General features: G+C 42.0%; 1 protein-coding gene across 10 annotated transcripts in view; it reads right to left on the bottom strand.

Annotated features, from left to right (window-relative positions):
* LOC111975536 (oxysterol-binding protein-related protein 6) overlaps positions 1–24,172 on the bottom strand; it is a 60,726-nt gene that overhangs the window by 25,271 nt on the left and 11,283 nt on the right. For 7 of the 10 annotated variants that reach the window (XM_024003862.2, XM_024003904.2, XM_024003936.2 and 4 more), the window contains exon 2: positions 2,338–2,636. In XM_024003862.2, coding sequence (XP_023859630.1) covers positions 2,338–2,493 — 156 coding nt within the window. In that variant the 5' untranslated portion in view covers positions 2,494–2,636. Of the gene's footprint in view, positions 1–2,337; positions 2,637–17,009; positions 17,050–17,141; positions 17,307–24,172 lie in introns of all 10 variants that reach the window. The other 3 variants (XM_024003878.1, XM_024003870.1, XM_024003886.1) reach the window with 3 other exon arrangements.

The raw sequence follows: 24,172 nt of genomic DNA, 5'->3' as shown, positions 1-24,172 counted from the left end.
CTACAGGACGGTAGCTCTCCGGGAACAGGGTTGGAGTGAAAACCTACAGGACGGTAGCTCTCCGGGAACAGGGTTGGAGTGAAAACCTGCAGGACGGTAGCTCTCCAGGAACAGGGTTGGAGAGCCCTGGTGAGGTGTGTGTCATCTCTCTGACAATGTAAAGTCATTATATTGGGAAGGTCCTCCCCTAAAAAATTGCGCTTTTGACCTCAATGGGATAACCCAGTTAAAAAAAAAATAATTTAAAGGGACTTAGTGGTTGGACACCCAAAACAAGGGCTTCATTGGATATACTTTTGCCACAGTGAAAATGGCGGAGATGTATTATATTGTCAGCGCCGGCGCTTCATCACCTTTTCATCTTCCATCAATGTGTTCCAACCATTACCATGAACACAGCCTCTATCTGCTGCTGCTGTACATAATCACGTCATTGATTTCTCCACAGCCAGAAATCCACTAGTCTTCTGCTATCAAAAGACTTTCCCGGGTCCCCCACAGAAGCATAAAGGGAACCAAACYTTTCAGATTCATCATGTTCCTTATCTCCATGCCTCAGAACCATCTTATCACACTAAGAGACGGCAGACGGTTGTTGTAGCATAGAGAGAAAGGTTAGCGTGATTATCTAGACACACAGAGGGATGACTGTGTAGGATGTGCACTGAATCAGTGTGTCGGTACTATACACTGCAGGTGGTGTCTCTAATTGCACTTGTGAGAGTCTTCAGTCCAGAGTGCCTAACGGTAGTCTGCAGCACAAGAGAAAGTGACATGTACTGATCCCATAGGGACTGGATCTCATTAAGGCTTCCCCCTACAAATAGSTACTGCACTCACTTTCCCTCGCGCACTGAAACACACTGCAGCCAGCCAAGCCGGTCTTTTCCCTGGGTCTGTAGTCTGCACCACTTCCCCAGGAGTCTCTAGGGAGGATGTAACCCTTATACAGCAGTAAACACGCATACAGACACTGATACACACATACTCTTTCTACACCCCCTAACCACATAAACAACGAGGCAACAGAGTTATAAAGATGACTCTTGGTGCTCGAGTTAATGCATCACTACGGTGATGGCGATACTGAGCTGGGTTGTAGCTAGTCGTGCCTTTCAACTCGGGAGCCAATGAGGACACAGGATCAGCCTGTATTAACAAATCACACCACACGGCCCCACCTCCAGCCTCAACACAACAATAGCTGTGTAGTATAGTAGACAATCCTCTGGTGCTTCCCTGGATCTATAGCATCTACCCAGTAAATTACTACAGTAATGAAATACAACAGCAGTCACTATCGGCCAATAACCTTTCTAGGCATCGCAGTCTCACAAAGGACGAGTAAGGTGAATCAATTGGACAAGTGCCTAATTTCTTGCATGCCTCTTACCTTCCTTGCTCGCTACTTTAATTAAACTCATTAAATTAGCGGAGTAGGAATGGGACATCAATATGCTGTTTAGATTAGAGTGAATTCAGGGAACAGGCTAGAAGACCGCAGAGCTCACAAGGTCTCTTTGTACACCATGTACAGCACGACAGGGAACAGAGTAGGAGGCCCAGGAAGGGTTAAATCTCTCATTTAGCAGCAAGCCTGACTGCTACTGTAAGTGTTCTGTACAGGCCGCAATTCCCCCACCAACTCCCCAAAGCACTCCTCTTCAGAGAGCAATCTCCCATGGTTACGGGAATGCAGAAGTAGCTCCCACACAGCACAGAATACCAGAGCGTGCCACATGTTCCCTGGTCTAATCGAGCCTTGGCTTTCTAACTCTACCTCATGAATTATTCACGACCCCCCCATCGGAAAAGCCGTGATGTCAGAGATTCCAGATAAGTGTCCTGTTTCTCCATGGCTAAGGTGATATGGCAGTTCAGTTCACAGACCGAGACAGTAGAAAGGCTTCCTCTTCACACGCTTACAAAAGGGGCTAACATTTAAGCCCCTGTAAGCTGACCCTTKAAAAAAATTATGTTTCTAATTCACTGTTCCACTTAGGACATGGTGAACAGTGGACACATATAAGCCACAATGCCTGGAATTGGCACCACTACTCTACAACATACTACAGTGCACAACATAAAATGCCTAGAATGATAATCGCTAGTTACATACAGTGCATAGTCATCACCTCCTCATAATAGCACAGCTCTCAGTGATCGCCCTTACAGACTGCCCTCAGGGAGCTGTTACTTCCAGTCAGTCCCACTCTGTCTGTCTGCTGCTCCAGAGACAGTCTCAGGGGACCAGATTGAGTGAATCACACCACTACACTGTTCCCAGAGCAGCGGACTGTGTCGCGCTCTGTCTGTCTGGAGGCGGGCGCCGCTTACCTGGCGGGTGTCGCGCTGGCACGAGGAGGAGGACGAGGCGCTTTTGTGTGTGGGCGTGGACGTCTTGTGGTGGTGGACGGGCGTGGAGCACCTCTCCTCGGCGCTCATGGTGCGGTGGCTGCTCTGGCTGGGGTTCCTGTGGTGGTGGTAGGACATGGTTTCCCTCCCTGTAGCACCCCTCTCTGTGGCTTTCTGACTGGACTCGACTGTTCCTCCCTCAGCAGCAGCTCCAGGCCATGTGGGTAAACAGCATTATCTGATGCAGCTCTGCAGCTTTCCRCGGCTCACGCTCCTCTCATCTGCAGCACAGACAGAGACAGACATGACACACAGARGTTAGGCTACGTTATGTTAACCCCTCCTCCTCCCATCCCTGTTTCCCGTTGTGCATCCATCCAGCCCAGAGCCTAAATGACACTACACACCCTAGCAATTCGAGTTCTAGCCAATGAGCTACAGCGCCCCACCATTTAAGTGACAGCTAGCCAGATGCAGCACACAGCAGAGAGAGAGAGAGCACGTTACAGAGGGTCAAGGATCATGCCCCCAAGACATGCTAACCTCTCACCATTACCAATAACAGGGGAGGTTAGCATGTCTTGAGGGTATGATCTTTGACCCTCTAACTTTCTCACATCATCATTTACGATTCATTACGGATTATCCTTAATCATGGTAGCTTCTAGAGCTGGGTGAAATGCTGAGTGATACAGCTTATTTATTATTATAGTTAAGGGCTCTACACTGACATTTTTTACAAGGAGTACATACACTACCGGTCAAAAGTTTTAGAACACCTACTCATTCAAAGATTTTTCTACATTGTAGAATAATAGTGAAGACATCAAAACTATGAAATAACACATGGAATTATGTAGTAACCAAAAAGTGTGAAATCAAAATATAGTTAATATTTGAAATTCTTCAAATAGCCACCCTTTGCCTTGATGACAGCTTTGCACCCTCTTGGCATTCTCTCAACCAGCTTCATGAGGTACACACCTGGAATGCACTTCAATTAACAGGTGTGCCTTCTTAAAAGTTAATTTTGTGGAATTTCTTTCCTTCTTAATGGGTTTGAGCCAATCAGTTGTGTTGTGACAAGGTAGTTTATATACTTAAAGACATGAAGGTCAGTCAATACTAGGGTTGCACGTTTTGGGGAATATTCAAAGGTGGAAACTTTCTGTGGGAATTAACGGGAATATATGGGAATTAACGGGAATATATGGGAATTAATGGAAATATATGCAAATTAATATTAATACCATTTAAATGTAGATGTTTTTGCATTGGATATATTTACCATATCATATGGAGACAGAAACATAAACCTTTTACCTTATCATAAGTAGACATAATTGCAAATGATTAAATCCATCCAATAGAAATTTTAAAAAACTATTTAGTTACGAATTGAACTTTTATTAAATGAGTTGACTCTTCACATGGGATTATTTCACTGAACAACAAAAGACAGGGAATATTGAATGATCCCCAACGATCCATTGCATCTCCCAAAAACGTTTTCAACATAGTCTAGAAACTAAAGCTTTGGTTGTCTTCCTTTCAGGCTTCCATGTCTTCTCCCTGGACCTACTCAATGACCACCTCTTAAACATCAGACTCTGAGGCCTCATCTTTACTGTCACTTTCCAACCTTGTTGATGATGGCTCGTTGTCAGGCTCAAAAAGCCTCAAATTTGCCCGGGCAGGCCACCAATTTTTCAACCCTTGTATTGGTCACCCTGTTGTGTGCTTTGGTTTGTGTGTTCCCAAACAAGGGCCAGTTGCACACTGAGGCAGATGGAGACAACAGYGGAAAGAGCCTCAGACCCACAAAGTCCCTTTCACCAGGTGGCTGATGAGATATGTTGGCACGATTGCATATTGCATCTCCATGCCATATTGCATCTCCATACCAAAGCCCTTGCTTGGAAGTGTACTTCCTCAGACCAAGGTCCCTCATCCAGGTCAAGGTGGTGAAACACAGTAGTGATGACACCATAGGCCTTGTTGATCTCTACACCAGACAGGATGCTCTTGCCAGCATACTTGGTGTCAAACATGTACGCTGCYGRGTGTATGGGCTTCAGGCAGAAGTCTTCATGCTTTTTGATGTATTTCAGAACTGCAGTTTCCTCTGCTTGGAGCAACAGTGAAYTGGGCAGGGCAGWACGGATTTCTTCTCTTACATCTGCAAGCAGAGTCTGAAATCAGACAGGATGGCATTGTCTCCCTCAATCCGTGCAATGGCTACTGCTATAGGTTTCAGGAGTTTCAGGCTGCTTACCACTCTCTCCCAAAATACATCATCCAGGAGGATCCTCTTGATGGGGATGTCCATATTGGCAGACTGTGATGTGGCATTTTCTTGGAGACTCCTTCCCCTCCAGGAGACAAACATGATGACAACACCACCCCAACGGGTGTTGCTGGGCAGCTTCAATGTGGTGCTCTTATTCTTCTCACTTTGCTTGGTGAGGTAGATTGCTGCTATAACTTGATGACCCTTCACATACCTAACCATTTCCTTGGCTCTCTTGTAGAGTGTATCCATTGTTTCAGTGCCATGATGTCCTTGAGGAGCAGATTCAATGCATGAGCAGCACAGCCAATGGGTGTGATGTGAGGGTAGGACTCCTCCACTTTAGACCAAGCAGCCTTCATGTTCGCAGCATTGTCTGTCACCAGTGCAAATACCTTCTGTGGTCCAAGGTCATTGATGACTGCCTTCAGCTCATCTGCAATGTAGAGACCGGTGTGTCTGTTGTCCCTTGTGTCTGTGCTCTTGTAGAATACTGGCTGAGGGGTGGAGATGATGTAGTTAATTATTCCTTGCCCACYAACATTCAACCACCCATCAGAGATGATTGCAATACAGTCAGCTTTCTCTATGATTTGCTTGACTTTCACTTGAACTCTGAACTCTGCATCCAGCAAATGAGTAGATAAAGCATGTCTGGTTGGAGGGGTGTATGCTGGGCGAAGAACATTCAGAAATCTCTTCCAATACACATTGCCTGTGAGCATCAGAGGTGCACCAGTTGCATACACAGCTCGAGCAACACATTCATCAGCATTTCTCTGACTACGTTCCTCCATTGAGTCCAAAAAACGTCTAATTCCAGGAGGACCATGAGCTGTTGCTATCGATAAGGTGTATGATTCATCATTTTCACCTCAAATAGAAGTAGAGGGACTTTTGTCATAGGTTGCTTGTTGTGAGCGCTGGGGGAACTTTATGCACTTGGCCAGATGATTCTGCATCTTTGTTACATTCTTCACAAATTATTTGGCACAGTATTTGCAAATGTACACAGCTTTTCCTTCTACATTAGCTGCAGTGAAATGTCTCCACACATCAGATAGTGCCTGTGACATTTTCCTGTAAAGATGAGAATTTTTTTTTTTTTTTAAACCAACAAATACAATTCCATGTACAGATAAATTGTTAAGCAGTTAGATTAAACAACTCCTTTGTAAGCATTTAAAAAAAAAATGAAACATGTATGGAAACAGGTGAAATAACACTCCGCAGTTAGCAGGCTCAAGCAAGCTAAAACCCACATCGTACCAAAATCTAACTAGCAGAAATTGTTAACAAATTAGAAATGATTTAAACACACTTTGCTGTAGGCTACTATTTACTAGTTAACAAAAACTCATGTATGTTATATAATACACTGCTCAAAAAAATAAAGGGAACACTTAAACAACACAATGTAACTCCAAGTCAATCACACTTCTGTGAAATCAAAACTGTTCACGTAGACCAACACGATTGACCAATAAATTTCACATGCTGTTGTGCAAATGGAATAACAACAAGTGGAAATTATAGGCAATTAGCAAGACACCCCCAATAAAGGAGTGGTTCTGCAGTGGTGACCACAGACCACTTCTCAGTTCCTATGCTTCCTGGCTGATGTTTTGGTCACTTTTGAATGCTGGCGGTGCTTTCACTCTAGTGGTAGCATGAGACGGAGTCTACAACCCACCAAGTGGCTCAGGTAGTGCAGCTCATCCAGGATGCACATCAATGCGAGCTGTGCAAGAAGGTTTGCTGTGCCTTTCAGCGTAGTCCGAGCATGGAGCGCTTACCAGGAGACAGGCCAGTACACAGGAGACGTGGAGGAGGCCGTAGGAGGGCAACAACCCAGCAGCAGGACCGCTACCTCCGCCTTTGTGCAAGGAGGAGCACGCCAGAGCCCTGCAAAATGACCTCCAGCAGGCCACAAATGTGCATGTGTCTGCTCAAACAGGGTGGATTGGAGGGCCCGACGTCCACAGTGGGGTTGGCTTACAGCCCAACACCGCTGCAGGACGTTGGCATTTGCCAGAGAACACCAAGATTGGAAAATTTCCACTGCCCTGTGGCTCTTCATCAGATGAAGCAGTTCACACTGAGCACATGGACAGGACTGACAGAGTCTGGAGACGCCGGGAGAACGTTCTGCTGCCTGCAACATCCTCCAGCCATGACCGTTTGCGGTGGTCCATATTTGGTAAGTGCATTATCGTGGGTGCCGCACAGCCCTCAATGTGCCGCCAGAGGTAGCCGACGGCCATTAGGTACCGAGATGAATCCCTCAGACCCCTGTGAGACCATATGCTGTGCGGTTGCCCTGTGTTCTCTCCTATGCAAGACAAATGCTAACCTCAGTTGTGCTGAGTAGTGTCAGCATCCGCAAGAGAAGCATTGTATCTAGGAGCTGCCGCCCGATCCCCAGACCTGAATCCAATTAGCACTCGGGGACATCATTCTGCCTCCAGTCTCACCAACGCCACGTTGCACCACAGACTTCCAGGAGTTGGCGGAATGCTTTAGTCCAGTCTGGAGAATCCCTCAGGAGACCATCCGCCACTCATCAGGAGCATGCCCCAGCGCTGTGTAGGAGGTCATACAGGCACTGGGAGGCCACACAACTACTGAGCCTTATTTTGACTTGTTTAAAGACATTTACATCAAAGTTGGATTCAGCCTTAGTGTGGTTTCCACTTTAATTTGAGGTGTGACTCCAAATCCAACCTCCATGGGTTGATTAAATTTATTTTCCATTGATAATTTTTGTGTGATTTTGTTGTCAGCACATCAACTATGTAAAGAAAAAAGTATTTAGTATCATTCAAATCTAGGATTGTTATTTTTAGTGTTCTCTTTATTTTTTGCAGTGTATATTCACCCACCCAGTATTGTAACCAACTCACCAGAAAGATTAGCCTTTTGTCAGACAGTGTATAGTGGGCTCAATAGCATCTCATTATGTTGCAAGATCTTGAGAATCAGCTGTACATGTGATGGAAGAAACACTGTGCATGCAGAGGGTTGCAAATTCCAATTTTAATTTTCGGGAAGAACGTTTAAACCCAAAAAAAGATTTGCACAAACCTAGAATTGCCTTATGTGTAATCCCACAAAAAAAGGTTCTCTGTTATAAGCCAGTTTTTTTGGATGAATTTAAGCAAAATTCCTAAATTTTCCGGGCTTAACTTCCCAAGTTTCCAACACTTTGCAACCCTAGTCAATACAGAACATTTCAATAACTTTTTAAGTTTCTTCAAGTGCAGTCGCAAAAACCATCAAAGGCTATGATGAAACTGGCACTCATGAGGACCGCCACAGGAAAGGAAGACCCAGAGTTACCTCTGCTGATGAGGATAAGATCATTAGAGTTACTAGCCTCAGACATTGCAGCCCAAATAAATTCTTCACAGAGTTCAAGTAACAGACACATCTCAACATCAACTTTTCAGAGGATACTGTGTGAATCAGGCCTTCATGGTCGATTTGCTGCAAAGAAACCACTACTGAAGGACACCGATAATAAGAAGAGACATGCTTGGGCCAAGAAACACGAGCAATGGACTTTAGAGCAGTGGAAATTTGGAGTTCAAATRGGAGATTTTTGGTTCCAACCACCGTGTCTTTGTGAGACGCGGTGTGGGTGAACGGATGATCTCTGCATGTGTATTTCCCACCGTAAATCATGGAGGAGGGTGGTGTTATGGTGTGAGGGTGCTTTGCTGGTGACACTGTCTGTGATTTATTTTGAAATCAAGGCACACTTAACCAGCATGGCTACCACAGCATTCTGCAGCGATGCGCCATCCCATCTGGTTTGGGCTTAGCGGGACTATCATTTGTTTTTCAACAGGACAACAGAACAATGACAAACATTTCTAAAAACCTGCTTTCACTTTGTCATTATGGGGCATTGTGTGCAGATTTTTATTTATTTAATACATTTTAGAATAAGGCTGTAACGTAACAAAATGTGGAAAAAGTCAYGGGGTCTGKATACTTTCTGAAGGCACTTTGTATATATTCCGGAGTCTGACATTGCCCGTTCTGATATTTATGAATTTCTATTTGACTTTTTGGGTCATGTGTGTATTGTTTTGTATTGCTAGGTAATACCGCACAGTTGGAGCTAGAAGCACAAGCATTTCGCTGCACCTGCGATAACTGCAAATCTGTGTACGCGACCAATAAACTTTCATTTGATTTGTTGTTCAACGCAATGTTCCATTTTATAATGGCTGCTGTGGCTACTGCTAGCTAGCATGAGGACAAAAACAGCAGTTTCCTCATAAACAAGCAGTCGTTTAAGCTTCTGGGATAATTGGACAAGTCGGAGTACAACGCATTTCTTATCCCTGGATTGAGGTAAAATGTTCAAGACATATCTCGCGCCGGCTCCGCGGTGTCTTAATTTACATAGGAAGTCTATCCGATCCTAGTTCAGCTGTAAGCAAGCGGGTCGGATCTGCTGGCTACAAATGGAGTAAACTATAAAATTGGACATTACATGAGTCAGAGTTGTGTATCACATTTAACAAACCAAACATTTAAATACTGCTATAGAAGGTAAAGTAAAAACCCAAACCGGTCCGTGCATCAATACCGGTATATAGTCAAACATGGTATACCATCCAGCAATATTCCTTCAAAAATGTTGAGACACATTTTCACAATTTGAACATTGTGAAGATTCTGTGCAACTTCCGGAGTGCGTTTACAACACTGAAGCTGTACCCGCTTTAAGTTCCGGTTTTAACAGTGGCCAAGTAGGCTACTGTGGTTATTTGATCATAATGTAGGCCTACCAGAGTGGCCTACCATCAAAAACAATGGAGAAAATGCATCCAATTTTAACATGGAAATAGCMGTTTTATCATTCAGCCTACAGTAGCAGAAAATGTGTGGTGTTCATTGTAGGCCTACATTCCATGAGACTTTTGAAAAAACATGCAGGGTTTGACATTAACCTGTTTATCCACTTTTCCTTCAGAGAAGGAGGTGGCTGTAAATGTTGTGTGTTGTTTGATGCAAGAAGCCACTTTACAAAATACAATTCATTATTATTACAGAGAATCAGGCAAATTATGCTAACCTCTGCCTATTGGCTACTTAACTTATTCAAGACCGTCTCAAAATACAACACTGCCCCTTTAAGACATTAAAAAAGCTCTTTACCTGACGGGCTTTTCAAAGATAGCTAGAAACGCACACATTTTGTGCTCTTGTAGGAAGCAACCACTCACACATTGCTGACTAGAAATGAGCTGTAACTGGGCTAATAACTCACTAACTAGCAAAGAATATGAACAAATGTACACAGGTGGCTACATGTAGCTCTCGCTTTGATCTCAAAATGAGCGCATGCTGTAAACACAGTCCAGTTCAAATTGAATGGCACAGATTCATGGCTATGGCTATTTGCAAATAGGCCTACTGCAGCTCTGATTAGTTATGGCACAACGGTCTGTGTAGAGTACGGGCCTGAGTCGTGCCTGTCAATGCAGTTAAATGGGTGGCAACATTGCCACCCAGCCCTAGTAGCACATTAATGTAGAAGTGTTTAGAAACATATTATATTCTTATTTATAATAAAAGTGACTCCAAAATGACACAATACATTATTTACTATTTCTATTGGGCACAAAATGATCTGAAAGACAACCAAAACGAACTGCAAATGCATCCAACAAGTTTGTAGTCAGAAGCTTGATGTATTCATTGCGTGCTAGGATTACGGGAACAAATACTAAACTTTTGATTACTTTATTTATAAGAATCTTTAGGGGTGTCAATAATTATGACCCCTACCTTTAAAAAAACAAAAACATTACTTGTTAAACACTCTTTCTCTGAGCAATTGTAATTTCCCATTTTTGTTTGCATACAATATAGCTCAGTATTTGAATTATGTATTTTATACAGTCATTATTGCTCATCTTCATCAAGGGTGTCAATCATTCCAGACCCCACTGTATGTGACGTAGTACTCAATATTCGGGGAACACTTTTTGCTCGTGAGCGCTACTTTCAGAACTACTCTGCTGCTACAGAACTGCTGCTGCTACTCTCTGTTATTATCTATGCATAGCCACTTTAATAACTCTACCTACATGTACATATTACCTCAATTACCTCGACACCGGTGCCCCTGCACATTGACCCTGTACCGGTACCCCCTGCCCTGCTATTGTTATTTACTGCTACTCTTTAATTTGTTATTCATATATCTTACTTATTTTTAGGTCTTTTCTTAAAACTGCATTGTTGATTAAGGGCTTGTAAGTAAGCATTTCACTGTAAGGTCTTTGATTTGATTTTACTGGCTAAAAAGTACACAAACGTACCAGAGAATCTCTTTAATTATGATGTTTGTTATGGTGAGAAAGGCGACATCTCAATTCTGCTCGGCTCTGTATTTCACTCATATTCCACCCAGCAGTGCAGTGGTGTCTGGCCTCCTATCCCTACTCTGCATGTCTCGGTCTCTCACCCAGCCAAAGAGCAAACTCACCCAGTATAATTGGCTCAGTGATGCATGCCTGAGGTTTTTCCCATTGCCCTTGTCTCACGGACAGAGACGAGAAGAGACACAGGACACCCAATTAACATTTCTTGTCCACTCCGCCTTGTATATGATTCAGTTCCGTTGTGTGGCAGATCGCTGTGTGTTCAGTTAATTCATGACAGTAATCAGCGTCTCGATTGCAGCAGGAAAACTAGCCATCCCAGATCCCACAGGCAACATAAATCCCTCTGCATCCATTCTAATTACCATTATGATACATTCGTTAATGACGCCAAATCGGGTGGGGATACCAAATCAATACAAGCAAGACACAATGTATATGCAGGATCTGGAACGCAAACTAGTCTAGGATGTAACCTAGCTCTTACAATTGTTAGGCCTAGATATGTTTTGAATGGATATGGAATGAACAGTCAGTATAATCATCTGACATGCAATGGTTACATCATCTAAGTCATCATACTGTAAGAGATTCCATACAAACATGGCTGATCCATCTTCAGCTGACAAGACAAAAAAAAAAGCTCTCATCAGTCTGTCCATAGTTCCAGGCAGGCTGACACCTAAGTATTGTGTAAGTGCAGAGTCATTGTGTGAGATAGCTGTCACCCTGCCTCAGTATTGATCTAGCGTAGGCTGAGGGACAGGGACACACGGTTCAGGTTAATTGGACCCTGAGGACTAGAGTGGAAATTCTGGTTTTCATTTTCTATCTCACAGCAGGCAGCGTAACACAGCAGGCAGTCTACTCCTCTGAAGTGGCTGAAACCAAAAGACAGAAACAGACGACTGGTAGGACTACATCTGATACAGGAGTACATTTGGTAATAACTGGTGGGTGCTTACATTTGTCCTATTTCACAAATGCACAAGTGTGGATTATACGAATGTGTGAATTGGAAAAAAATGTCTTTGGCATATCCCAGACATATCCTGAGACACCCTCGGAGACCCACAACATATTTTTCACCTAGTCAGCACTGAGATTTGAACCAGCGACCTTTCAGTTACCAGCCCAACAACTCTTAACCGCTAGCCTACCTGCCGAACAACTGGCTGTGTAAAAAGACACGCTGATAGGGTAGAATGAGTGGACTTGTTTCCAAGCTGCTCCCTCACACAGGGTATGATTATCAGTACGTCGGGCCTGATCACCACTTTCTCTAACCTTACACCATAGTTACCGTAGTGAGTGTAGGCCTAGTTCTTACAGGAAAGAGCTGATTCAGGAGGATTCCTTATTTCAACAACAGGATACATCTGTAGCCTGGTCTCCCCCCCCCCCCCACACACGCTCTCTCATGAACATATTGTACTACACACACAGCCTGATCTATGTTACCAGCCCCCATCTTTAACCAACTAGGAACTAAGCCCAGACAAAACCTGAGCCTATTCAGAAAAGTATGGCTCTCTAACAGATCCCTTCCTCCTCTTCAATCTAGGAAGAAGACATAGAGAGTATCGGCCTATTGTGGATAAATGCATTTCATGGTAAAACACCACCAGTGCAGTGCATGCATAGAATGAGTAACATACAGGTGATGTGCTGTCTATCCCTGTCTAGATGGCGTGGCAACAGACAGCTACAAAAAGCAGCATTGGATGTCACAACAGTGCTTGTTGGAAGCTCTCCTTCCTAGACTTGATTAGTAATGAGTTTAATCTCTTAAATCTTGTTACTGTGACTATCGTCTCTGGGCACAGATAGGACCTGGAACATCGCCTGTTGTACAATAATATGTAASAAATATACACTGAACAAAAATATAAACTCAACATGCAACAATTTAAAAGATTTTACTGAGTTACAGTTCATATAAGGAAATGTGTCAATTGAAAAAAATGTATTAGGCCCTAACCTATGGATTTCACATAACTGCGAATACAGATATGCAAAATGAAGGTAGGGGAATGGATCAGAAAACCAGTTAGTATAATGACTGCAGGAATGTCCACATACTAATTGCATGCTCCTTCAAAACTTGAGACATCTGTGGCATTGTGTTGTGTGACAAAACTGCACATTTTAGAGTGGACTTTTATTGTCCCCAGCACAAGGTGCACCTGTGTAATGATCATGCTGTTTAATCAGTTTCTTGATATGCTACAGCTGTCAGGTGGATGGATTATCTTGGCAAAGGAGAAATGCTCACTAACATGGACGTTAACACATTTTTACACAAAATGTCAGCGAAATAAGCTTTTTGTGCATATGGGAAATTTCTGGGATCTTTTACTTCAGCTCATGAAACATGGGACCTTTACATGTTGCGTTTATATTTTTGTTCAGTATATAATATACATTGTCTTCAGAAAGTATACCACACCACTTTAACTTTTCCACATTTTGTTGTGTTACAGCCTGGATTTAACATGGAATAAATTGTGATTTTTGTCGTTACTGGCACACACAATACCCCTTAATGTCAAAGTGGAATTATGTTTCTTTTTATTTGTTACATTTTTATTAAAAATGGAAAGCTGAAAAGTCTTGAGTCAATAAGTACTCAACCCCTTTGTTATGTTAAGCCTAAATAAGTCCAGGAGTAAAAATTTGCTTAACAAGTCACATAAACACTATTATTGCAGTCCATGCAAATGATTAACATGATTTCTGAATGACAACCTCATCGCTGTATCCCACACATACAATTATCTTTAAGGTCCATCAGTCGAGCAGTGAATTTCAAACACAGATTCAACCACAACGACCAGAGAGGTTTTCCAATGCCACGCAAAGAATGGCACTTATTGAAAAAAAAATAAGACATTGAATATCCCTTTGAGCATGGTGAAGTTATTAWMMWSAKMTTGGATGGTGTGTCAATACACCCAGTCAATACAAAGGTACAGGTGTCCTTCCTAACTCAGTTGCCAGAGAGGAAGGAAACCACTGAAGGATTTCACCATGAGGCCAATGGTGGCTTTAAAATAGTTACAGAGTTTAATGGCTGTGATAGGAGAAAATTGAGGATGGATCAACAACAACAAAGTGTTATATTTGGGGCAAATCCAAGATAACACATTACAGAGTACCACTCTCCATATTTTCAAGCATAGTGGTAGGTGCATCAAGTTATGGGTATGCTTGTAATCGTTAAGGATTACGGAATGGAGCTAAGCACAGGCAAAATCGTAGAGGAAAACCTGGTTCAGTCTGCTTTCCACCAGACACTGGGAGATGAATTCTCCTTTCAGCAGGAGAATTACCTAAAACACAAGGCCAAATCTACATGGGAGTTTCTTACCAAGAAGACAGTGAATGTTCCTGAGCGGCCAAGTTATTTTTGACTTAAATCTACTTGAAAATCTATGGCAAGAACTGAAAATGGTTGACTAGCAATGATCAAAAGAGCTTGAAGAATTTTTWAAAGAATAACGGGCAAATGTTACACAGTCCAGGCGTGGAAAGCTCTTAGAGACTTACCCAGAAAGACTCGCTGCCAAAGGTGCTTCTACAAAGTGACTCAGGGGTGTGATAACTGATATAAATTAGATATTTCTGTATTTATCAATAAATGTGCAAAAATGTATTGTACATTCTAAAAACATGTTTGCACTTTGTTATTATGATGTATTGTGTGTAAATGGGTGAGAGAGAAAAAAATGAAATAATAATCCATCCACAAAATGTGGAATAAGTCAAGGGGTATGAATACTTTCTTAAAAGGCCCTGACAATTTTATCCACAGCGACTTAGTCATGCGTGCATACATTTTACGTATGGGTGGCCCCAGGAACCGAACCAACAACCCTGGCGCTACAAGGGCCATGCTCTACTAACTGAGCTATAAAAGGACCAACAACACCAAAGTTGTTTACTACCACTCAAAAATATGGCCGCCCTACACTAAAAAAGACAACACACACCTAGAAATGTTGTTACAAAATTCACTGCTAAAACATTGCAAAGATGTGACATTTTGAGTTCAGAAATTATAATAATTTGTTAGCTTCTCTTTTTAAGTTGGAATGCAATTCACTCAGTAGACCTATGACCATTTGAATGATGATATATTTGGCCACTATTTGGAGGCTAGTCTGGAGACAGAAGTTCTGAGCTGATTGAATAGGCTAATGTTTCTGCAACAACAGAAGTCAGTACATCCTCTGCACTGAAAACTGTTGAACATCACATCAGGCGCTTAGCTTGTGCATACAGGAAGCTAGCTATGTTATGTTTAGCTTGAAGGGGAAGTTGCGCTGACATTGAGTCAGCCCTATCCTTGTAGCTCAACTTCTCACCAAATTCTAGGTATTGGRTTGATTCAGGGAAAAACATAAAATGATTACATTTCAAATAGCTGGTTCCTGTTTGAGGTTGTATGCTTTTGTAGTGTGGCCTGTGTTTGATTTACATTGTCACTTTTGTACAGTTTGTACCACTGGTCAAGAGAATGACTTCAGCTCTAAGCAGGGATAATGAATGATACTTGTGTCTAGCATATTGTGAACAGACTCTAGTCAAACATCAGTTTCCCAGCAGGGCTTAGCTCTGGGTTATTTTGACACGAGGAGAAATGTCACCAAACAATGTCCATTGATAACACAGCATGCTAAAAATCCCAAGAATCCCTTTGCATGCAAGTCTCATTGGCTGTGTTTACACAGGCAGCCRAATTCGGATCTTTTGCCACTAATTGATCTTTGACCAATCAGATCAGATCTTTTGCCAAGAATAAAGCAGCCTTAATGCTTTTTTTGGAGGCATTTACACTGACAAAGAAACAGACTGAGAAACACATCAGAAAAGTCATGGCTAGTCCCCTTCACCAATAGTGGGAGTATGTCCTCACATAGTTCCAGGGTTTTTATCTGGATTAAAATGGGGCTTACGTGGTGGGCTTGGCGGGGCGTGGAGATAATTTTTTGCTGTATTAAAGCAAATGTCCTACAACTCTACACATTTTGTCATGGATCTAAGAAAAACAAATTCAGTTTTAAATCACATTTCCTGCAATTCTACAAATTTTTGACATGGGGCTGAGAGAATTGCAAGTTTTAAAGCWAATTTCCTGCAATTCTACACATTTTGCAATGGCTTATGCCGTGTTCTTATGCTATCTGAGTGACTTAAACATTATAACACAATCAATAGGGGCCCAATTCCATGACAAAAATACTCCTGGAATTTTAGATTCTCCCTGACTGTCTAGTTTTTATTTTGGTGATTGTTAGTTCTCAAAGATGATCTTATTTAGAAATATATAGGTCCATTATCTTWAAAAAAAWAWAAAAAAATTAAATCATCCCAAAATCTTTTTTCTAATATTTGTATTCGAATTTTTATTAAAAACACCATGCACTGGATGTCTTTAAGACAATCTCAAGGACAGAAGTGGAGGGCGCTCAACCAACGTGAGTCGAGGTTCAACCAAAAATCTATGTCATAGAATATATACATCTTCTATGACAATCTTAACTTGTCAGCATTTTAATGTCCAAAACATTGTATTCCCTCAGTTTAAAACCAAATCAAATGGCCAAACAGACAACATCAGCTAAAATAACAAAGAGAATGCTGCAGAAGTGATTACACTCTACGGAGCTACAATAAATCATACCCTTCAAAAATATCTTATTAGTCAAACCGTCATCTCTTTCCTGTGTCATGGATCGACAGTAATACATCTGTGTAAATACTGTCTCTCTTCTCTCCAACTGTTGAAAAGGTGTTGARTATTTACTGAACGCTGCCTGCTCCCAAGGATGTCAAATCCAATAGGTCCATTATAAAATGTGATCGTTAAATCCCCTTAATGGGACAGACCTCATTAGCCAAAACAGACAACAAAGGACAAAATAAACAAATAAAAAATGAACGATGCAGTGCTTTACCATTGATGTTACTCGCGTATTTGCATTTCCTTCACTAGAGCTGCACAAAGAAAGAGTGCATGATTAGCCATATACAAAAATAGGCCTAGTCTTAATGTTGAGACTGTAGGCTATACGGGAAAAAAAGCATACCGGTTTTCAGTCATGGTAGTAGCAGCCAAAATCCCTGTCATGGGCAGATGATGATGGGGAAGTAAGGTGGACTGCTGCTTGCTGTGGTGCTGTTGATTATGGCACTGGAACAAGCACAGACATCCGTGAGTCTCCCTGGGCCTGTTGATTCATCCAGCCAAAGCCCTTCCACACACACACACACACGCACGCACACACACAATTCCACAGTAACGGAATTACGCTTTGACTCAGTTTTTTTTCACTTTCAAATGTATGCCAAACAAAAAAGTTGACCCTGTTTTTCTGTTAGACTAAGTGCATAGTTGAGTGCCAGACTGATCCTTGGTCATGAACGGATGCCGGGACCTACCAGAAGGAGCAAAGGTAGGTATCGTAACATGTCCGGCAATGTGAATGCAATGTTTTAGCGATTTCCAAAAATGATTTAATTTACTGTTCACTTGCTATATTCACAGCTTGTCAGACAAGACCTCAGGATAAAAGTGTTGTGCGACAAGTACCCTTGTGAACCCTCCTCCGTTGTTGCCAGTCTCCCTCGACTACTATGAAAAGGACACGCCATCATGAGGCCTCTAATAGTGACCCGAGTTACTGCCCTGATGACACAGATGGGTCCATCAACAACGACAGGTAATGTTTGTTATGTGAAATGCGAAAAGTTGTATTAAAAAATACCCGGCTCCATAGGCTAATTCTGACCTATGGAGTCCCTTGGGAAACCCAACCATCCAACGATGGGATTTATAAACACATTTTCTAGGCTCCCAAAAGGACTCTAATATAAAAACTACTTTTGGAATGCTCATATTCTGAGCTAGCCATTAAAAAAAGTATATTCCACAGATCTAAGTGAATCTGAACAACCCTTGAACTGGAACAGAATATGGAAAAATATGACCTTGGCATCCCGTAATCCGAAACAATCATCTTATACATTATAAGTTTGTTCAGACTGTATTTAACACCAAGGAAAAGTTTTACGATGAAATGGGCCCCAACTGTTCACACTGTCCCCTAAATCAGGTAGACACATTCCRTCATATGATGTGGGAGTTCACTGTAGTAAAAAGCTTCTGTGACTAAGCAAAAATATTTTTGAAGTGCATGAATGTAATTATTCAATAAGTTGCATCTGCTATGTTACTTAACAATGATAGCTCCTTGAATCTCTCAATCAATCAGAGACGATTACTACTGGCAGGCAGCAATGCCTCAAAAAAAGATACAGTAGCAATCACCCCACTCTCTCCCATTTAACCAGTGGATTCAGTTAATATAGGAAGTTATAACGTTAGAAATAACGACAGCGAGAATGAATGGCGCTAGTCAAGGAACAACTGAGGCCTGGACAAATAACGTTGACTGTGTAAAGAATAATCTCAGCTAAAGCACAGTACATACATTATCAGTCACAGTTTGGGCACACCTACTCATTCCAGGATTTCTCTCCATTTTTACTATTTTCTACATTGTAGAAAAAGAGTGAAGACATCAAAACTATGACAGCCGCATATACAGTTGAAGTCGGAAGTTTACATACACCTTAGCCAAATACATTTAAACTCAGTTTTCACAATTCCTGACATTTAAGCCTAGTAAAAATTCCCTGTTTTAGTAGGTCAGTTAGGATCACCACTTTATTTTAAGAATGTGCAATGTCAGAATAATAGTAGAGAGAATGATTTATTTCAGCTTTTATTTCTTTCATCACATTCCCAGTGGGTCAGAAGTTTACATACACTCAATTAGTATTTGGTAGCATTGCCTTCAAATTGTTTAACTTGGGTCAAACGTTCTGGGAAGCCTTCCACAAGCTTCCCACAATAATTTGGGTGAATTTTGGCCCATTCTTCCTAACACAGCTGGAGTAACTGAGTCATGTTTGTAGGCCTCCTTGCTATCGACGACGGCTTTTCAGTTTGCCCACAAATTTTCTATAGATTGAGGTCAGGGCCTTTGTGATGGCCACTTCTAATCACCTTGATTTGTTGTCCTTGAAGGTCCATTTTGCCCAATTTGAGTGATACCTTGGGGTCATTGCCATTTGGAACGACCCATTTGCGACGAAGCTTTAACTTCCTGACTGGTCTTTGAGATGTTGCTTCCACTATATCCACTCATTTTTCCTCCCTCATGATGCATCTATTTTGTGAAGTGCGCACCAGTCCCTCCTGCAGCAAAAGCACAACCCCACAATATGAATGCTGGGCCACCCCGTGCTTCAGCGGTTGGGATGGGTGGTCGAACGTTCCCCTTTTCCCTCCAACATATCAATGGTCATTATCGGCCAAACAGTTCATTTTTGTTCATGCAAGACCAGAAGGCCACATTTGTCTCCAAAGAAGTAGCGATTCTTATGTTCCAGAATTGTGCAGTTGCAACCCGTAGCTGGCTTTTTTTATAGCGGTTTTGTGAGCAGTGGGTTCTTTCCTTGCTGGGCGCCTTTCAGGTTATGTCGATATAGGATCGTTTTCTGTGGATAAAGATACTTTTGTACCTGTTCCTCCCAACATCTTCACAAGGTCCTTGCTGTTTGTTTGTGGGATTGATTTGCCTTTTGCGACCAAAGTCATTCAATCGCTCAAATCGGCCATTCCGATTAATCGGTCGACCTTAATTCTAGGAGACAGACGGTCTCTTCCTGAGGCCGTATGACGTGGTGGTTCCATGGTGTTTATACTGCGTACTATTGGTGTGTTACGATGAACGTGGTCCTCAGGACATTTGGAATTGTAGAAAAGTTGAACCAGACTTGTGGAAGGTCCTACAATTGTTTTTCTGAGGTCTTGGCTGATTTCTTTTGATTTTCCCATGATGGTTCAAGCAAAGAGCAACTGAGTTTGAAGGTAGGCCCTTGAAATGCATCCACAGGTACACGACTTCACCACAGACGACGCAATTGATGTCAATTAGCAAGCCTATCAGGAAGTTCTAAAGCCGTGACATCCTTTTCTGGAATTTCCAAGCTGTTTAAAGGCACAGTCAACTTAGTGTATGTAACTTCTGACCCACTGGAATTGTGATACAGTGAATTATAAGTGAATATTTAATTGTCTGGTAAAACATTGTTGGGAAATTACGTTGTGTGCATGGCCAAAGTAGATGTCCTAACCGACTTGCCAAAACTATAGTTTGTTAACAAGACATTTGTGGAGTGGTTGAAAAACGAGGTTTAATGACTCCAACCTAAGTGTATGCAAACTTTCGACAACTGTATATCTTCAAGTGCAGTAGCAAAAACCATCAAGCGCTATGATGAAACTGGCTCTCATGAGGACCGCCACAGGAAAGGAAGACCCAGAGTTACCTCTGCTGCAGAGGATAAGTTCATTAGAGTTGCCAGATAAATGCTTCACAGAGTTCAAGTAACAGACACATCTCAACATCAACTGTTCAGAGGAGACTGCATGAATCATGCCTTCATGTTCGAATTGCTGAAAAGAAACCACTACTAAAGGACACCAATAAGAAGAGATTTGCATGGGCCAAGAAACATGGGCAACGGACATTAGACCGGTGGAAATCTGTCCTTTTGAGATTTTTGGTTCCAACCACCGTGTCTTTGTGAGACGCAGAGTAGGTGAACYGATAATCTCCGCATGTGTGGTTCCCACTGATTTATTTAACAATTCTTTGGTTACTACATGATTCCATTAGTGTTATTTCATAGTTTTTACAATGTAGAAAATAGTAAAAAGTAAGAAACCCCCTTAGGTTTCAAAACGTTTGACTGGTACTGTACCTTATTTACATAAGTATTCAGACCCTTTGCTATGCGACTCGAAATTGAGCTCAGATGCATTCTGTTTCCATTGATCATCCTTMAGATGTTTCTACAACTTGATTGGAATCCACCTGTGGTAAATTCAATTGATGGGACATGATTTAGAAAGGCACACTCCTGTCTATATCAGGTCCCACAGCTGACAGTGCATGTCAGAGAAAAAACCAAGCCATGAGGTCGAAGGAATTGTCCGTAGAGCTCCGAGACAGTTCTGGGGAATGCTACCAAAAAATGTCTGCAGCATTGAAGGTCCCCAAGAACACAGTTGCCTCCATCATTCTTAAATGGAAGACGTTAGCAACCACCAAGACTCCTAGATGTGCCATCCAAAATTAGGAACACCTTCCTAAATCCAAATTTTTAGTATACACAGTGTATGTATATATGTATATATATATATATACATACACTGTGTATACTAAAAATTAGGAACACCTTCCTAATATTTGAGCTGCACCCCCCCTTTTGCCTTCAGAACAGCCTCAATTCGTCCAGGCATGGACTCTACAAGGTGTCGAAAGTAGTTCCACCGGGATGCTGACCRATGTTGACTCTATTGCTCCCCACAGCTGTGTCAAGTTGGCTGGATATCCTTTGAGTGGCGGACCATTCTTGATATGTGAAAAACCCAGCAAAGTTGCAGTTCTTGACACAAACCAGAGTGCCTGGCACCTACTACCATACCCATGTTCAAAGGCACTTCAATCTTTTGTCTTGCCCATTCACCCTCTGAATGGCACACATACACAATCCATGTCTCAATTATCTCAATGGTTAAAAATCCATCTTTAACCGGTCTCCTCCCCTTCATCTACACTGATTGAAGTGGATTTAACAAGTGACATCAATAAGAGATCATAGCTTTCACCTGGATTCACCTGGTCAGTCTCATGGAAAGAGCCGGTGTTCCTAATGTTTTGTACACTCAGTGTATAATACATGCCATTTAGCAGACGCTTTTATCAAAAGCGACTTACTGTAATGTGTGCATAGATTTTACATTTGGGTGCTCCTGGGAATCAAACCCACTACCCTGTCATTACAAGCTCTACCAACTGAGCTGCAAAGGACGACACGTTTCATGTAGAATACACAAGGTGCAATTTCGACCTTTGGTTGTGCATTAGCAGTTTCTCTTGTTATGCCAGTCACTCAATTAGTCATGTCAGCTAACCGGTGTCGGTCTGGACTCGAACTCGATTTGCTCCGGTCTTGTCATTAAATCGTTCTGGTTTTAGGTGTTCTCGAACACACTGGTGATGACGTTGAATGTGGAAAACTGATTGGATTTGAAAGAAAGTCATCAATGTAAGGGAATTTCATATATATTTTTTCAACCAACTGTTCAACTACATCCAATGACATGGTGCATTTTTGTTGTTGAGTTCACATCGACATCACATTAGTTGACAACTAAACCAAATGTAAATCAAAACTAAATGTTGAACTGATGTCGGAGCCCAGTGGGTTGTGTGTTTGATCATGGACATAAAATGTACTACAGATATATGTTATTAAAGTGTGTGTATAGGTTAGCATATCCAAACACTATGGAAAGAGTACTTTTGGTACCCAACTTTTTTCTTAATAAACTGTGTGCTTTTCATGACATTTATTTTTTTTTATTTCTGAATAAAATAAATAAATAAAATAGTAGGCCAATTCCACAGCCCAGTAGATACAACTAATCATTTTGGTTGTGAAGTGCATTAGCAAAACYCTTTGTCCTTTCTTTAGAACAAAATGCAATTTACCACTTGGCTGTCTATTATATCACCCTGTCACAGGCCCTCCCAGTCAACACCACCTAAATAATATTGCCTGCTACAGTTGTTCGAGAGATGTCCAGATTCCAGCCAAACATGCAGCATAGAGAAGACCAGCAAGGGGTCCCTCATCAACATCATGCAGACATGCCCTCGCAGTGAGCATTCTTTTGAATGGAACAGTCAGCCACTTGTTGGCAAGTATGTAATGTCCCGGGCATAACCTAGCCTGGTGGAACCAGCCTGATCGCTGTGTTAGAAAGATAGAAAGTTGAACGCAGCGGTKAGGCTGGTTCCACCAGGCTAATCATAACTACCATTGACAATATAATCAGTGCTCTGTGCGTGTGTTTGTGTGTGTGCCCGACCAGTATATTTGACGAGGGGCCAGGAGCTGATATACGCTGCTATGCGGGGGCGCTGGCAACGGCCTCACCCCCAGCCTGTTCATGCTCACCAACCGTTGTCGATTGGGAGAACAAGAATTCGGTGGGTTTAGTCTGACTTGTTAAAACTTCAACATAGGTGATATCTGACACACAAACATACACTATCACTAACTGCCATTGGTGATAGAACAGTATGTGTTCACAGAAACATGTATGGTGACTTGCCAGATGATGTGATGAAGTCCAGACTGACAGATGGGCTTGATACTGATGTCTCTAAATGTAGAGAGACCTGGCACAACATTTTTACAAGACAACTTTTACTTGTATTGTCTTTTTCTATTATTGAATTGAATAGTACACTACACACACAGAATGGGGTCCTGCCGGTTCTGTTCATCTGTTCATTACAATGATCTGTTCTTCTACAGTCTTTGTTACGGCACCTAGGGAAATGTGTGAACAATGCCATCTGATCTGGGTTCAAGAACACAGAACAGTCTGTGCTTTTCTCTACTAGTACACTGTAGGTCTATACAATGTAAACAAGTCAGACTGACAGAGGGGAGGCAAAACAGAGAGACTACCGTCCCATCCAAACACAGACACCTGCCTTCTTTTGTAGATCAAAGGCTAGTAGGAAATCCTTCTCTCCTCTCAACTGCTCACTTCAAAGAGTGTTCATCATATTATCTGTGGTGCAGCAAGTTAGGACCTTGACCGGGCTTCAATCTGTCCCCAACACAAGGCCACAGTCTCACAGTATCTCACCCCACTATATACCCCTATAGAACAACTATTATTGAGTCCCTAACCTTTTTGGACCCTTTGAAAGTACCGCAGTGCTGTTCTGGGAGTGAATAATAATAAGAGGTTAAKAACATGTTGCTAACACTGTCAGCTGTCGCTGGTCATCAGAGTTGGGATTTGCAGAGGAAATGAGTAAGCAACCTATGAACAACATTTGCACAATCGTAGGACTGCAGAAATGTCAGATGGAATTGAAATCACTCGATACACTTACTGCACTACATTAAATGTTCATCTCTTCACTAAAACAAGGAAAAACATATCACGTGATCTTTTATT

Source organism: Salvelinus sp. IW2-2015, linkage group LG2 (assembly GCF_002910315.2).
Source record: "Salvelinus sp. IW2-2015 linkage group LG2, ASM291031v2, whole genome shotgun sequence".
Classification (NCBI taxonomy): domain Eukaryota; kingdom Metazoa; phylum Chordata; class Actinopteri; order Salmoniformes; family Salmonidae; genus Salvelinus; species Salvelinus sp. IW2-2015.
This window is presented reverse-complemented; position numbering and strand designations above follow the sequence as displayed.